Genomic DNA, 16,690 nt, shown 5'->3' with positions numbered 1-16,690 from the left:
CCATTATGCCTACATGTGTATCCCTCTTATTAGAACTTGATAAACCAATCTTCCTATTGAAACTAAATAGGCATCAAGGCATCCTTCTATTAATCACCATTACCATGTGTTTTTTTGCACTTAGTCATACTTCAAGGGGCACCTGATTCATTTCACAGTAGAAATCACACAATATCCCATTTTATCTCATAAGTCTCTAGAGTGATTTACAAGACTTTACAATAACCAGCAAAAACTCACCTAAATTTACTAGCAGAAGACCAAAAATCCAGTATTACTTGTAATTAGCTTGGTTGACATTCAATGATTGCAGTAATGAATTGTTTCACATGTAGCTACACAGAAATGTTGTCTCCACATGATATAACTTCTCACCCAATATCTACTACTCAAAAAAAATAGAAGAAAGAAAAATAAAATCCCTACCTTTTATTTCTACAACACTGTCCATGCTTTCATTCTGTGCCTCTTGGCTGTGATATCTGCCATTTATTTTTTTAGAGCATAGCATCATAGAATTTGAGTTTTTAAAGGGACTTAATGGGTTACCTTTAAAAAAACTACTTTCTTAAATGTGTGCAATTAGAGAGGAAGACATGCAGGCATGAATGTTTTTTGACATGGTGTGTTGAAGCAGATAGTGAATAGAAGATAGAGAATAAAAAACTCTATTGGATGACAAGATATGATTTTGCATGAACTTAACTCTTCTCTGTCCTCAAACTGGGGACCCCTATAATGGAATCTCATGCTAATCACCTACTGGAATATTTCTTGTATCCTGGAATTTAACTGGGAAACTAGAGTGGCCTCCCCAAGCAATACTCACCTGGAGTTCAAAGAAAGAAAACTAGTCCTTTTATTTCCCTCAATTCTACAGAGACATGAAGTCTACTGCAGACTGGTGTCGTTTAGTGATGTCTGAAAAGACATTTTCCTCTTCAGTTGTGATTTCACATGGGCTCTGATCAGGGCCTCTGTCCTTGAGAAGTCGGGAAAATATACGGTTCCTCTGCTTTAGCAGCAGAGATGGCTGAGCCTCAAAACTTCCATGATAGGACCATCCTCATAGAACCACGTATCCCTAACCTGCTGAGATCAGGAAGGAGCTGATGTATCAGGCTGGGTTGCAAAAGTATAAAACTATTTCCTGACCCTAATCTTATGCACACCAATTCTACCCTTGGAGGTTTGGAAGGTTTCCCTTAAGCAGTAGAAGGAGAGTTGTTTACCAAGTTTGGCCTTGGAGACTTCCGGATACTACTATGGCAATTATAATAAACTTCTGAGCTTTCCAATATCTACTTGCAATCCTCTATTCTCTTTATTCCCCATGCTCTTTCTTAACCATAGTGATCTATTCAGTGTCCTCAGAATATACCTTCTTACTTGGTGGCAATACACCTCTACAGCTTGGAGTTCTTCATACTTTCCTACTTCTACCCCATCCATCATCTGAGCCTTCACCAGTCAGACACAATCACATGTCTTACTTGAAGCCTCCCATATTCATTATACCTTAAATATCTTCCTGAAACAGAATATGTATCACATTTAAAGGAGCTCACAGTTTCACCTTATCTTCCCTCCACTCCTTTTGAACTTTATCTCCCTGTGTGCTCGGCATTGAAATGTGCAACACAAAGGGGCATATTGGAGGGAAAAGCTGGAAATTGAGGTTTGGAAGGAACTTTTTCAGGCCTTACTTCTGTTCACTGACCTTCTCTGTATCAGCAATTGACAATGCTGCCTCTTTCAAGTCTCCCAGACAGTTAATTTTAAACTTATCCTCACATGTAGAAATTCATCCTTGGAACCATACCAAATAAGATTTGTGTAAACTTTCATGAACCTATAATTTTTCTTGTCTTTGGCATCACAGGAACACAAGAAATTTTAAATTTCATCTTCTGAGGCACAATCTGTATTTTTAAAATCAATATGATGGCAGTGTAACTTATGTATGAACACAATGTAAACATTTAGTGTATGATTCTTTGAGTTTTATAGTTTCGATTATGGTATGCAAAAAGATCCCACATAGCAAAAAATTTACCATCTTTACATTTTTTAATCCATATTCAAAAAGGTAAACCTGTCTCTCATATTATTTTGATATAAATTCAAAATGGATTAAAGACCTTAATATAAGACCTGAAACCTTAGAACTACTATGAGGAAGAATGAATATTTTCTGCTATTGTTGGATAAAATGCATTTATTAGACTAGAATGACTAGTGAGGGCTGTTGTCTAGTTACAAATAGCTCTCAAAGAATGGGGTGGGTTTCGGGATATGAGAGCCATTATCAAATATCTTATTTACTTTCTTCCTCTCTCATCCTGATTCTCTTCCATACTGTAGAAACTTCCACAGAGCCCCCTTCACATCCTTGTTCCTCAGGGTGTAAACCAGAGGGTTGAGCATGGGGGTGATTATAGTGTAAAAAAGGGCAACAAACTTCCCCTCATTCTCAGAATAACTGCCCTTGGGTTGGAGGTAGGTGTAGATGGCTGAGCCATAAAACAGAGAAACCACCACCAGGTGGGACCCGCAAGTTCCAAGAGCCTTTCTGCGTCCAGCCATGGACTTGACCTTCAGCACCACCCTGCCGATGTGTGCATAGGAGCCTAGAATGAGAACTGCAGGAAACACCAAGATCACAGCCCGGGCCACAAACATCTTGACCTCTGTTCCTCCTGTGTCCTCACAAGCCAATTTCAAGAGTACAGGCATCTCACAGAAGAAGTGATTCAAGCGATGGCCACAGAGAGGCATGGCCATCATAAGGCCTGTCTGAATCAGAGAGTTTACCAGGCCTCCCAACCAAGAAGCAATAGCCAAAATGTGGCAAAGAAGCGTGTGCATGATGGTCCTGTAGTGGAGTGGACGACACACGGCAGCATAGCGGTCAAAGGCCATCACCACCAGGAGCACGCACTCAGTGGAGCCCAAGGCAAGAGATATGAAGAGCTGGGCCACACACCCTCCATGGCTGATGGTATGGTCAAGTCCAGACAGATTAACCAGAAGCTGGGGCACCGTGCTCGTGGTATAGCAGAGATCCAGGAAGGAGAGGTGGGAGAGGAAGAAGTACATGGGCGTGTGCAGGCGAGGGTCCAGCTGGGAGAGAATGATGATGGTGGTGTTTCCAAGGAGAGTCAGAGAATAGGAAATTGAAATAAAGATAAAAAGGATAAGTTCTAGTTGAGGCCAATCTGAGAAGCCCACCAAAATGAAGCCCTCTCCCCAACTGGTGTTCAATCTTGCCATAACCTCTCACATTCACAAATAGGAGAAGTCAATGTCTTTGAAGTCAGTGTCTTTTACCCAGCTAACACATTATTCACTATTTTTGCTGATATGCCAGTCTCATGTTGTAAATGGAACTGCCTTAGAACTTTAAAAACAGTTCTGGGGCTGGTGGCACAGTCCAATGGTATTTCTCTAGAATGTAGTAGGACCTGAGATGATCTCTAAAAGCATGAAAGTTTAGATACATATCTAGCCTGTTAAAGGGAATGTTCGTATTCTATCTTCTCTTTCACACCTTTTCCTATTCTGCAAGTCAGACCATTTCAGATGAGGGTGAGTGACTAATCCTGTAGAGAGCACATGTTTGATCCATAGATATTCACCTGCTCCTTTCTGCTTGGTGAAATCTGGTTACCCAACCAGGACTGGAAGCCATGCTCATAATAGACTATCAACAGTTACAGGGAGTGTTTTATATATAGATCTCCTCCTTATAGGGGAGAATGTTTGCAATATGTTACTCACCATGAGTCACCCTCTACCGTATCACCTAACTCATTCCTAAACTTTGCAGGAAATGTTATTCTCTTCTCTACCATGAGCACTTCCTTATCTCTGGCCCTTGTCATATTGAAAAATCCTGTATGTATCCTCTATAAGCTGCAGTCCTTGGAGTTACAGAGTGCAGTGTGTTAAGCACATAAGAGGTGTCAAATTGCTGTAATCCATGATGTGGAGTAGGTATTAAATACATTCTGTTAGGTGAAACACTTGATTTTCCCTGTAGATATACATGAAAGGTTATTTATCTTAACACTGGCTTTTCTTATAGTACAAAATCTCAGTAGGATACATGAAAGTTCAGCAGAAAGCAAGAAATAAGCAATTAATGCAAGCTTGCTTGTTCTCAATACTTTTGCCAAATTAGCCTGTCTCTCCTTTCATGAGTCCTTCAAGGTTATCCACAGTGCTGCAGTGCTGCATCAGTAGTTCCAGGAAAAGTATTTTTATCACCACACCAGATGTCTCTGTGGGGAAGGTGGGAAAAATGTTAATATTTAAAGACAAAATGTGTAACCAGGCCAGCACACCAATCATGGTGTGTGATGACTGCCTCAGGAGAAGGTACGAGCTTAGAAAGTCCAGTCAGTTCTTGACACATCACCTTTGTCACCTACCAGCTGACCAGTTTAAAGATTTACTTTTGTGAGTCTCTTGCTTTTTGACTTAATTACAAATGAAAATACTTTCTTATTAAAATTTGGATGGGGATTAAATGCTTTGATACATTGTCTGGAGGGACAATGCATAGATTATTGTGCTTCTAACCCTTGTCTGTCTGTTCCAGTATTTTGAGTGCCAACTGCTTTGTTATTTATTATTGTCTCTAGGGTCATACCTGAATGAGAAAAGGCTCACAACACTGTGGGATGGATTAAGGACTCATTCTACACTCTGGCATATAGCCTGATGCACATCATCATTTCTTACTTAGTGGCACATGGACTTTTTTAAGCAATTGCTGTTTCATAGTTTATCAGTACAATTTATGAAACCATATAAGATATGTTTATTATATTGGCAATTATAATAAAAGCATGGATATGTGCAAAGTGGTGGCATCATAGTCAAAAATTTCATTATGATTAAACAATGAATGGGAAACTGATAAGTACATTCTACAATCCACAGGATAATATTGTGGAAGGAAAGTTGAACTCAGTTTTAAAACCTGAGCTAGACAAATACAAGATGAATGGAACTAAATAGAAAAACCATCATTAATAAAATATGCTTTTGTATAAATTTAGCATTTCTACATCCTAAAACAAGGCAACCAACAGAGGGAAACTCATTGCTAATTACCTACTGGAATATAACTTATTTTCAAATATACATTCAGAATAGCTCACTTTATAAGTACTTACCCCATACATCCAAAAAAAGAAAACAATTTCATTTATCCCCCTTGATTCTATTGGCTTCAAAATTAATGTGAGATCCATATGGGACTGTCAGCTTCTGAGATGTTCAAAATGGGTGTGTATGTCTATGGCTCTTATTTTGTTTGTGGAGTAGCATTCTTGAATCAATGGGAAAATCCTGGGCACATACTGTTTCTTCCTTTACCAAGGAGCTTTGAGGTTCATAACTTATATCTTGGGAGCATTCTCCCAATTACTCTTCCATGCTTACTCTAACCAACTGAGTCTAGAATGGAGTTGGTATATTACCAAACTACCTCTAGACCTTCAGTTTGTGAGCCAGTATATTATCAAGTCATCTTCTGACCCTAAGACTGAACACTTTGATTCTGCCCTGGGGACACTGACACTACTTCCTTGACAGCATCAAACAAAGAATTGCTTAACAACCATGGCCTTGGAGACCTCTGGGCCCCAATGTGGCAATTATATTCAACTAACTGGCTAAAGTCCCCCTTATAGTCTTCATTTCCATTCCCCATGCTCTGTCCAAGCTAAATGGATCCATTCATTGTCTTGTTATTTGTTCATACAATTCTACAACCTGATATTTTATCCACTTCTCTACTCTGACTCCAGACCCATCAGCCCTACACCACTCAGACCAAATTCTGTGTTTCATTTGAAAGCAACCATGTCTACTATATGCCCAAAAGGTTTTCCCTTATAGGCTTCCTATGCTTTTATTTTCATATATATGTATATTTATAATCAACTATTAATTATGAAGATTATGATTGGATGTCTTCTGTTTCTTATCAGTGTTTGTGGATTAATGGCATGCTGTGAGTACCTAATGTGTGATGGATATTCATCCATTGGTAGTTTGTTCTTGTAATAATAGAAATATTGATTTAGTACTTTCTAGTATAATAGAAACATTGATTTAGAAATAATAAAATATCTGATTATCAGCAAGAACTCAGAAATAGATTTTGCCTGAAATATGAAATGGGAAGTGAAATATTCTCACCTTTCATTTAGAGAGCTTAAAACCATGAAGGGAAATTTAAATATTTAAAGTACCCCAAGCACTATTATCATACTAGTTCTTAATTTACATACAATTAATGAAAATGGAACAAAATGCTATGTGCAGTTTTCTGAGAGGATAGCTCAGTCAACCCTGAGCTGCTCAACTCTGAGAGGTAGACAGGAGAGAAAGGCTGAAAAAGTAAGTTTGCAAGCCTGTTTCGAGATCCCTAACTCATTCACACATCTCTTTCTCTGTGTCACAGTTATGCCATGTTCTATGGCAGGGTTAAAGTTTACAGGAAGGGGAACCTACCATCTCTGGGTCACCTACGTTAGACTCCTTTGTGGATTCTTCCTTACAGTCAGCCTGATTAAGTCCGCAGGTTTCAGTGTACCCATCTTTATTCTTTCCTTTGGAATTGCAATGAAAATTAAATTCCGTCATCTAAATAGTAGCTCTTCAAATACTGTACTAAGGCACAATGTCTTTTTTTTTGCTATTTGAGTTACTTTCATTGATAGATTTAGTTTGGAACATAGCAGATATTTTATTCTATTAACCCATTTAGAAAGTTTACATTAATGTATTTTTCCAGAAATGTCAGCTATATTTCCTTTTTTAAAGAATAGAACATGTATTTATTTACACAATTTTGCTCACTCAAAATTATTCATTAAAATTGATTTTTTACAAATCAACTTTGTTGTGGTGTGATTAAGATAAATATACATTTAAAAACATTAAGTATATTCTATATGATGTATATCACACATATATCCATATAATATATGCTTCTGAGCTTTATTTTTTGTTGTGGTTAAAAATCATTTATATTTTATTATTTGATCTGTTTGCATCATAATTAGCACTTAGGTAGTTGAAGCAGGAAGATCCTCAGTTCAAGCACAGCCTGAGCCACATTGTGAGACCTTGGTCTCAAGATAAAAAGAGCTCTATAATCAGACTTAAACAAGAAAAAAAATATTGTGCAGACATGATGCACACAACATTTCAATCAATAATGGACTGCATACATACAGGACTGTGGTCCCATGAGAGAGTAATGAAGTAAAAAAATTTCTACTTGTTCTTAGGGTAACTTTTATATAGATAGATATGGAAATGCTTACCAGATGGTACAATTGCCCATGATATTTAGTAGAGTAACAGGTTGTCCAGGTTCATAGCCTGTGAGCCATGATCTATGCCACAAAGAGATGGTGCATAAGTAGATGCCAACTAAGTTAAAAAAGCAATGAACTCTGAGTGTGACGAGATGTAGCCAGGGTCACAATTAGAAAACCAGGGATGAATTCTATATACATATTTTTGCATTTAGACACAGTGCCATCTCTATTACATTACATTAAGAATCACTGACTTTAAATAAGGCGCTGTCACATTTAACTGAGTCTTTCCTCACATTTAGAAATAGCTAGGACCTCATCACTATTTTCCACATATAGCCAAAACATACCCTTCTTTCTAAGGGAGTCATCATGGAAAACTGTGATACAAATCAGCCCTCACTTTTTCATACACACAATTACAGATACGGTATCATACAGCATCTGGAGTCTTCCCTTCAAACATCCACAAAAAGAAGACACTACAACCTTGAAGTATCCTATGAGCTTTTTCCTAGTGGTCAATGGCCCTCAAGAAAGGCATGGGTTTCAGGAAATGAAAAGTATGACAGAAAAATGTTTTTGCTTTTCCTTGACTTCCTATCCTGAGTCTCTGACTCTCTCTAGAACTTTCCACAGGGCTCCCTTCACATCCTTATTCCTTAGGGTATAAATCAGAGGATTGAGCATGGGAGTGATTATTGTATAAAAAAGGGCAACAAACTTCCCCTCACTCTCAGAATACTTGTGGATGGGCTGGAGGTAGGTGTAGATGGCAGAGCCATAAAAAAGCGAAACTACCACAATGTGGGACCCACAAGTCCCGAAAGCTTTTCTGCGTTCAGCCTTTGACTTGACCTTCAGCACAGCCCGGCCGATGTGTACATAAGAGCCTAGAATTACTGCTGTGGGAAAGACCAGGATTACAGCTCGGGCCACAAACATCTTGGCTTCAGTTCCACCTGTGTCCTCACAAGCCAGCTTCAGGAATATGGGCATCTCGCAGAAGAAGTGATTCAGCTGATGGCCGCAGAGTGGCATGGCCATCATGAGGCCTGTCTGGATCATAGAATTCACAAGGCCTACCACCCAGGAGGAAAGAGCCAGTGTCTGGCAGAGAACGGGGTGCATGATGGTGGTGTAGTGGAGTGGACGGCACACGGCGGCATAGCGGTCAAAAGCCATCACCATCAAGAGCACACACTCTGTGGAGGCCAGAGCAAGGAAGACGAAGAGCTGGGCCACACACCCTCCATGGCTGATGGTCCTGTGCAGTCCGTGGAGGTTGACGAGAAGCTGGGGCACAGTGCTGGTGGTGTAGCAGAGATCCAGGAAGGAGAGGTGGGAGAGGAAGAAGTACATGGGCGTGTGCAGCCGGAGGTCTACTCGGGAAAGGATGATGATGCTGGTGTTGCCAAAGAGAGTCAGGGAGTAGCAGATGGAAATGAAGACGAAAAGGATGAGTTCTAGGTGAGGCCAATCTGAGAAGCCCACCAGAAGGAAACTATCACTCCAGCTGTTGTTGGAAATGCCCATGGCCTTTGACCTGAACAACTAGAAGGCAAGAATTTAGTCTTGAAGAATATGGGGTTAAGGCACTATTCCAAATATTCAATTAATGCCCCCAAATCACAGGTTTTATTTTCTACTTTCATTATTTAATTATGTATCCGTTCTTCTCATCTCTGCTGTAAACAGTGGTCACTGGATTGGGATGACGTAGCCTCATGCTGGAATCTGTTTCATGATTTTATGCAAATCACTTAGCCCTGTAGGTCAGATGTTCCCTTATCTGAGACTGAAATGATTGCCATTCTTCCAACATTAAGCTAAAGATTCAAGGAAGTAATGAGCAAACTGATTTTAAACTGATAATGTAGACCTGGAATGCAGCTTGTTGCTAGAGGAATTGTGCAGTATGATTATCTGGCAATGAAAATATATATATATATATTAATTAATAAATAAAATCAAATGGAAAAATACAGCATTAGTATTTTGGTTTTTTTCCTTATCATTTTCTTATTCTAATAAATGGAATGTTTCACTAAGATTAAGAACCAGGAGTAAGCAGGCTGCTACCACAAATTTGGCCCCTGGGTTCTTATTTGTTGCAATCTGCTCAGTGAACACAGTGAGTCAGTTCTGGAAGCCCTGGTCATAAGTAGCTACTATCTTCACAGAGGTCTGAAAAGTGGATAGATACATCCTTTGGGGGGAAAATAATAATTTGCAACAAATATGTTCATCATTATGATTAATCAGACCTGAAATCTCATCCATTTATAAATTCATCTGTATCCTTACCAGGAAGACTTGTTCTCTCCTCTGAAGCCCAAACTTCCTTGTACAATTTTCTCTCCATCACTAACAACACACTAAAAGTCATTTATATGTCTTTTCCCACTCAGGCTGTGAACCATGAAATTAAAAATATTAATATCTTTCCTTACGGCGTATAAGCTGTGGTAAATTAATGTTACTTTCAATCACAGTATGGTGATATCAAATAACTGTTCTTGAGTGAAACATTTGACTCTTCAAATTTCATTTCCTCCAGGCACTTAACTATAAGCATATTCTCATTAACTATTTCAATGGTGTATGTAGAGAATATAAACAAATTAATCAGAATGAAGAAAAGAAACCAATATCCAATAGAATTTCACACTACTCAAAGTAATTGTGTCACATTAATCCATTCCTCTTACTTGGGAAAAAAAATCATATTAATTAAGCCAGACCCAAAGAAACATAGGCTCCATGATTTCTCTCATTTGTAGTAATTTGTATATGTTTAGAATAGACCTAGTAGAGGATCATAATAGCTCAGTAGCTATGTACATATGAACATATAAAATTATGGTAATTAAAATGAACCCCAAGATATGGAATCAATAGGTTTTTCTTTATTTTTGTTGTTTTTAATGTAATGTGTGAAGTTATTTCTTTTTTCTTTCTTTTTTCTCCTTTGATTTATCTCCTGTTGTCACTGTTTTTTATTTTGGTACCCTATGTCTTGTATATATATTCATCTGATTTGGGGAAGAGACTGGGAACAATAAAATGGTAAGACAAAGGACAGAGGGTGAACCAATCCAACAGCAACACTCACAGGACACTTTACAACTTGGTGGGGGCAGGGAGGGAAGAGAGAAGGGTCAGGGAAGGGAAAGCGAGAGAGAAACGAGGGAGGGGATAACAATGTTCGACAAGAAATAAACTCATTACCTCATTTACATAACAGTAATCCCTCTGTACATCACCTTGACAATAAAATAAAATTAAAAAACTGCATTCCTCTTCATTAACCCTGCTTCAGTCCTGCATCAATGACTCTAGGATTCCAGTGTCATGGTGGATGCCTCTGTGGAATAGAACAAAAACAGGCTACTTTATAGATTGTTAGTACCCATGTATAAATACTCAGCACAACAGAGATGGTACCTTACTGATAAATGAATACCTTATTGGCTATTTTTAACTTATGACATCTGTAGTTGGTGTCTACATGTCACCTCTCAAGTTCCCTGTTCATTTCACTAATTATGATGGGAATTCAGTGAGAAACATGTTGGATACACTTTTATTATTGTCTGTCTACATCAATAATCCTTAAGCTCAGTTCAGCTGGATTCACTTAATTTTATTACTGTTGTATCTCCCATGCTTAGCATAGTACCAGAAGAATAAAAGCCTCTTAACAATGTTGAATGAATACATGAATTCATTTGTCATCCTGATATCTTGCATAGTAAATGCTCAGAAATATTTGTATTTTGTGCAACAGGAGCATAGTGATTCATCTATATGGGTTCTCATTTAGTAGTGTAAAGATGTTAACCATCCCTTCTCTCTTTTATAACAACATATAGGTATGCTTATTTTATTTGCAATTGAACAAAATCTTAGAAGAATGATTATAAGGCAATACTGGAATCTTAATCTAAAAATAATTTCATTATGATGAATGACACAGGAGATGACCCAATAAGTAGATACTAAATTGGGTTAAGATAGCAAGGCAGAAGGGGAAATTGAATACAACTACCAATTCTCAGCTGGACAAATATATTATGGGGAGACAAACAGAATGCTCTTAAGAGTATAATGGTAAAATTCAACATGAGAGTAGTTCCCGCTTCATTGGTGGTTTTATGAAAGAAGAATAGATAGTCATAATGATATAGAAAATTTTATTACTTTAGATTGGGAAGAAACCAGGAGATCATTTTCTTCCAGGGTTCACCATCTCAATAACAACCACCTACCCAGAATCTCAAGCCTAGACCTGGCTTAGTAAATGCCATGCCTCATTTTTGCCTCCACAGTTTCAAGTCTCTGTTTTCCCTGACTCTCAGCCCCTATTTGCATCTTCAGAATTTGGCTTTTATTTCCTTTATCAAGTAAACTAAGCGCTTCCTGATATTCTTTATTTATCATTACTCTACATAATCTGTCTCTTTCTGAAAGCATTCAATTCTCTATAGTTGCCATCATGGAAACAAATCAATAAATTCCAATACTTACTTTGACGTATAGTTTTAGTGTTTAAATAATGACTGAGACCTTTTCAAGACTATTGGTATGTAGAGTATTTCTTCAAGTTAAATAGAAGCCTTGACTCAGAGCTCCTGCCTTGGAGAGGTCATGATTGCTTACAGTTCCAGCCCCCCAGCAGTAAGGCTACTGAGGTTCATACCCTGAGTAGTAGTGGCAGCATCTTTTCTTGATCACCCTACTGAGCCCCAAGTAAAGCTGGGGCATTATCAGACAGCTCCTAATCCTAGGGCTTGGTGTCTGACGCATGCCTTGGGGAAGAAAGAATTGTCTACCAAGCGTGTCTCTGGGGTCTTGCGTGCCCCAATGTGGACAATTATAGTTGTGACTGGCTTTCCTATGACTGCCTGGCAGTCTTCAGTTTTCTTTAGTTTCTTTAGTTTGTGCTCTGCCCAAACCAAAGTGATCTTTCAGTGTCCTTAGAACACCTTTGTACTTTCTCATGAAACTCTGAAGTCTTTCCTCACACTTTCTACTTACTTACTATCCTAGTAACCCCTCATCATCCAGATCAAATTCCATTCTAGTGATTTTCCTGCCTGGAATTGTTTCCTTCTCTGAACTTCTCATATCAGGCTCATGTTCTCATTTATGTGTATTGTTGATCTAGGTAAATATTTCCTTGATGGAGTTTGCTAAGTGAGCTCAAGCCATAGCTTTAAAATTTTTTGATGTTATATACAATATTTAATACATTCATTTTTATTAGGCTTTTCTACCTTGACTTGAAAGAAATCCCAATCCACAGAGTCTCAGTCTCTTGAGAAGCTGGAATTGCAAGTTTCATGAACCTCTACACTGATTTTCCCAGTGACTTCAGTAATGCACATTTCTATGAGGAGTGTATAAAGGTATTATGTCTCCCATCCCAGGTCCTTGTCAGCATTTGTTGTTTATTTCTTTAGTAATAGTTATTCTATCTGGGTTGCCATGAAATCCTAGTGTTTTAATGTATCTTTTCTTTATAGATAAAGATGGTGAACATTTATTCCTATATTTATGGTCTTTGGGACAATTGTTTTTTCAGAGCTGTCTAGTATATTTGTCCATTGTTTAATTGGATTATTTGGGAACTTAAATTAGGAGCTCTTTATATTCTGATTATTAACCTCTTGTCAAATGAACCTCTGGCCAAGAATTTTCTTTTATGTACTGAGCCTTTTAATTTGTTGCAGCCTCATTTGTCAGGTCTTGCTCTGATAAACTGATAAACAACTGATAAAGTTGTTGCCTACACCTATATCTTCCACTGCTTTCCCCATGTTAACCTATAAGTTTCCAGGGTTTAAGTCTTATATTAAGACCTTTGATCAATTTTGAGTTAAAATTTTTTACAAGGTAAGAGATAGGGATATAGTTTTAGTCTTCCATATGCAGATATTCAGTTTCCCTAACCCCATTGTCTCCCCTCAAATGTATTTTTGTAACTTAAAAAAATCAGATTATGATTATATGAATCTATTTGTGGATATTCTCTCTTGTTCTGTGTTTCTGTATTTCTGTTTTAATGCCAGTGCCATGCTGATATGGTTACTTATGGCTCTGTAGTATAATTTAATGTCCTGAAATTAGATACCTCTAGCATTGTTTGCTTGTTTTTTGCGTAAGTTTGTATTAGGTATTGAATGTCTTTTATACTCCCATGCTAATTTTAGGGTGTCTCTTTTCTATATCTATAAAGAAGTGCATTGGAATTTTTATGGGGATTGCTCCAAATCTACAGATTATTTTTCATTGCCTAGCTATCTCTACAGTATTAATTCAGCCAATCAAATCTAAGGTCTTCAGTTTCTCTCTCTTTTTTAATGTTTTTAGTTTTCATTACCAAATGGTTTTCTTTTGCCTCCTTAGTTAATGTATGCTTTGACATTTTTGAGGCTATTATGAATTGAACTGGAAATTTCATATTAATGGACTCTTTGGATATGACAAATATCATGTCTTATTTAGCATAGCATCATGATTTAATTACATTTTTATGGAACAATTTAGTTGATTTTACATGAGTACCATATAGCATCTTGTCATGTTTTTAAAGACCAAAGAATATTCCACCACATGGATAGACCTCATCCCTGTGACTCTGTTCATCTTCTGATGAGCACCTGAATAGTTTTCACATATTCATCCTGATGCTATAAACATGTGTGTATGAGTCATGTACACATGGCAATTTATGGCATTTTAGAAGACTAAATCAAATAAATTTTAGCTAAAATAAAGATGTCAATCACATGCTTGAAAAAAGTACAATATTTTATATTTTCTATACATGATGTTGTTCTTTGGTATAGTTAATATAGAGGAAATAAGTCTGAATTTGTATGTATGAAAGTCATCAATTGACAGCCTCTAGAGAGCTATTGGGCTTACATAGAAACCAGGACCATAAATTGTGAAACTACACAGCAATCTGGAAAACCATTGCCAAGAAACTTGTAAAGCAAGGGGAAGTGAAAATTCTACAAAATAATGCCTTTAATTCACATTTTATACATGCCAAGCAAGAAATGTTCTTTCTTTTTCTAGCTAATCTGTGGAAGAAAGGAAGGAAAGAAGGAAGGAGGGAAGGAAGGAAGGAAGGAAGGAAAAGTTAAAGGAAAGAATAAATACCTGTTTAAAGAACATTGGAATTGGCAGAACGTTGGAATTGCAAGTAAAAAGGAGATTCATTATTACTGAGCAACCCAATTGGCTATGTGATCTTAAGTTAATTACTTATTTTCAGACTTAGTTCAATCATGAATAACTAAGAAATGTAACAAAACTAAAAATGATTCAATAAACATGGGTTGACAACAATTTCTAAAACTTTATATGCTCCACTATATGTATCTGGCCATGATCTCTTCCTTTTTTCCAAATAAACTAGCTGCAAAAAGGCTGGGAGATGATCAAAGAACTAAGAAACAGGCCTTGCTATGTGGACAGAGATTGCCAGAGCCACAATAACTTAGGAAGCCAGCATGAGCTTTGCATCCTCTTCACTTGCACACACCGCTGTCTTTGTGGAAGCACACTGGAAATAATTGACTTTAAATATGGTGTTGTCATGTTTACTTGTCTTCCCTCTCCTATGCCTGGGTACTTTCTTACCAAGCTCATTTTGTAGAAAGGGATGATGTGAATTATCTGACTCTTTGAAAAATGATCATAGATACTTAGAACGAATCTTGAGACCTTATTTACAACTTCCAACAAAGAAAGGCACTAAATCCCTAAAACTCACAGGGTATTCAGAGAGCTGCTTTCTAGCTGCCAATAGACTTCAAAAACAAGCCAGGAGTTTGCCCTAATGGTAGAGTGCTTGCCTAGCATGTACGAAGACCTGGGTTTGATTCCTCAGTACCACATACATAGAAAAAGCCAGAAGTGGTGCTATGGCTCAAGTGGTAGAGCACCAGCTTTGAGGAAAAGCCCAAGGACAGTGCTCAGGTCCTGAGTTCAGTCTTCAGGACTGGCAAATAAACAAACAAAAGTTAAAAAAAAACACTGAGTGGGTTTTAGGCCACAAGTGATATGACAGCAAATCTTATTCTCCCATCTCTTCTACTCCAAGTCTCTGTCTCTCCTCAGTACCTTCCATAGAGCACCCTTTACATCCTTGTTTCTCAGGGTGTAAATCAGAGGATTGAACATAGGGGTAAGTATAGTATAAAAAAGGGCAACAAACTTCCCCTTATTTTCAGAATACTTATGGATGGGCTGGAGGTATGTGTAAATACCTGAGCCATAAAACAGAGAAACCACCACAAGGTGGGATCCACATGTTCCAAAGGCCTTTCGACGTCCAGCCACTGACTTGATCTTGAGCACAACCCTGGCAATGTGAGCATAGGAGCCTAGGATCAGAGCTGCGGGGAAGACCAGGATGATGGTTCTAGCCACAAACATCTTGGCCTCTGTTCCTCCTGTGTCCTCACAAGCCAGCTTCAGGAACATAGGCATCTCACAGAAGAAGTGGTTCAGCTTATGGCTGCAGATAGGCATAGCCATCGCCAGGCTGGTCTGGATCATAGAATTCACAAGGCCTACCACCCAGGAGGCCATAGCTAGTGTCTGGCAGAGAACGGGGTGCATGATGGTCGTGTAGTGGAGTGGACGGCACACAGCGGCATAGCGGTCAAAAGCCATCGCCGCCAGGAGCACGCACTCTGTGGAGGCCAGAGAAAGGAAGATGTAGAGCTGGGCCACACACCTTGCAAAACTGATGGTTCTGTCCAGTCCGTGGAGGTTGACCAGAAGCTGGGGCACAGTGCTGGTGGTGTAGCAGAGATCCAGGAAGGAGAGGTGGGAGAGGAAGAAGTACATGGGCGTGCGCAGGCGAGGGTCCAGTCGGGAGAGGATGATGATGGTGGTGTTGCCGAGGAGAGTCAGGGAGTAGAAAATAGAAATGAAGACTAAAAAAATGAGTTCTAGGTGAGGCCAATCTGAGAAGCCCACCAGAAGGAAACTATCACCCCAGCTGTTGTTGGAACTTCCCATGGCCTTTCACCTGCACAAATAGAAGATAGTTCTGATGTGAAGGTAGTATAGTTCACTGCTGGAAAACTTAGGTTTGATCTAAATGAGTAAGTGAAATTTAACATTGAGAAAGATTACATGTGTATTTCTGGGTGTTTTCTCAACTTCTTGTTATAGTTAATGATATGTTTAACTAAGATTACAAGGCAAGACAAGTGAGACTGATATCACAGGTTTGGCCTTAGAGATCTTACCTATTTCTCTCTGCTCAGTGATAGTATCGAGCCAATCCCTAGAACCTGGGGACACCAACAACTAACATC

General features: G+C 38.4%; 3 protein-coding genes across 3 annotated transcripts; all 3 read right to left on the bottom strand.

The window, feature by feature from the left end:
- Positions 1-2,337: 2,337 nt before the first annotated feature.
- Positions 2,338-3,273, bottom strand: LOC150044635 (olfactory receptor 2Y1B-like). Its single transcript, XM_090321220.1, has one exon. It carries the CDS (start codon positions 3,271-3,273, stop codon positions 2,338-2,340), a length of 936 nt encoding a protein of 311 aa, XP_090177346.1.
- A 4,670-nt stretch (positions 3,274-7,943) lies between these two features.
- Positions 7,944-8,879, bottom strand: LOC150044634 (olfactory receptor 2Y1B-like). Its single transcript, XM_090321261.1, has one exon. It carries the CDS (start codon positions 8,877-8,879, stop codon positions 7,944-7,946), a length of 936 nt encoding a protein of 311 aa, XP_090177387.1.
- A 6,573-nt stretch (positions 8,880-15,452) lies between these two features.
- LOC150044633 (olfactory receptor 2Y1B-like) lies at positions 15,453-16,388 on the bottom strand. The gene has a single exon (XM_090321262.1). The coding sequence runs from the start codon at positions 16,386-16,388 to the stop codon at positions 15,453-15,455; it is 936 nt and encodes a 311-aa protein (XP_090177388.1).
- Between the last annotated feature and the right edge of the window lie 302 nt (positions 16,389-16,690).

Source organism: Megascapheus bottae, chromosome 29 (assembly GCF_031878675.1).
Source record: "Megascapheus bottae isolate mThoBot1 chromosome 29, mThoBot2.hap1, whole genome shotgun sequence".
NCBI lineage: Eukaryota > Metazoa > Chordata > Mammalia > Rodentia > Geomyidae > Megascapheus > Megascapheus bottae.
Note: the sequence above shows the minus strand (reverse complement) of the source record. Positions and strands in the feature narration are given on the sequence as shown.

Excerpts from the sequence above, each read along its gene's own strand:
- LOC150044635 (XM_090321220.1), bottom strand. The coding sequence starts at position 3,273 with ATGGCAAGATTGAACACCAGTTGGGGAGAGGGCTTCATTTTGGTGGGC.
- LOC150044634 (XM_090321261.1), bottom strand. The coding sequence starts at position 8,879 with ATGGGCATTTCCAACAACAGCTGGAGTGATAGTTTCCTTCTGGTGGGC.
- LOC150044633 (XM_090321262.1), bottom strand. The coding sequence starts at position 16,388 with ATGGGAAGTTCCAACAACAGCTGGGGTGATAGTTTCCTTCTGGTGGGC.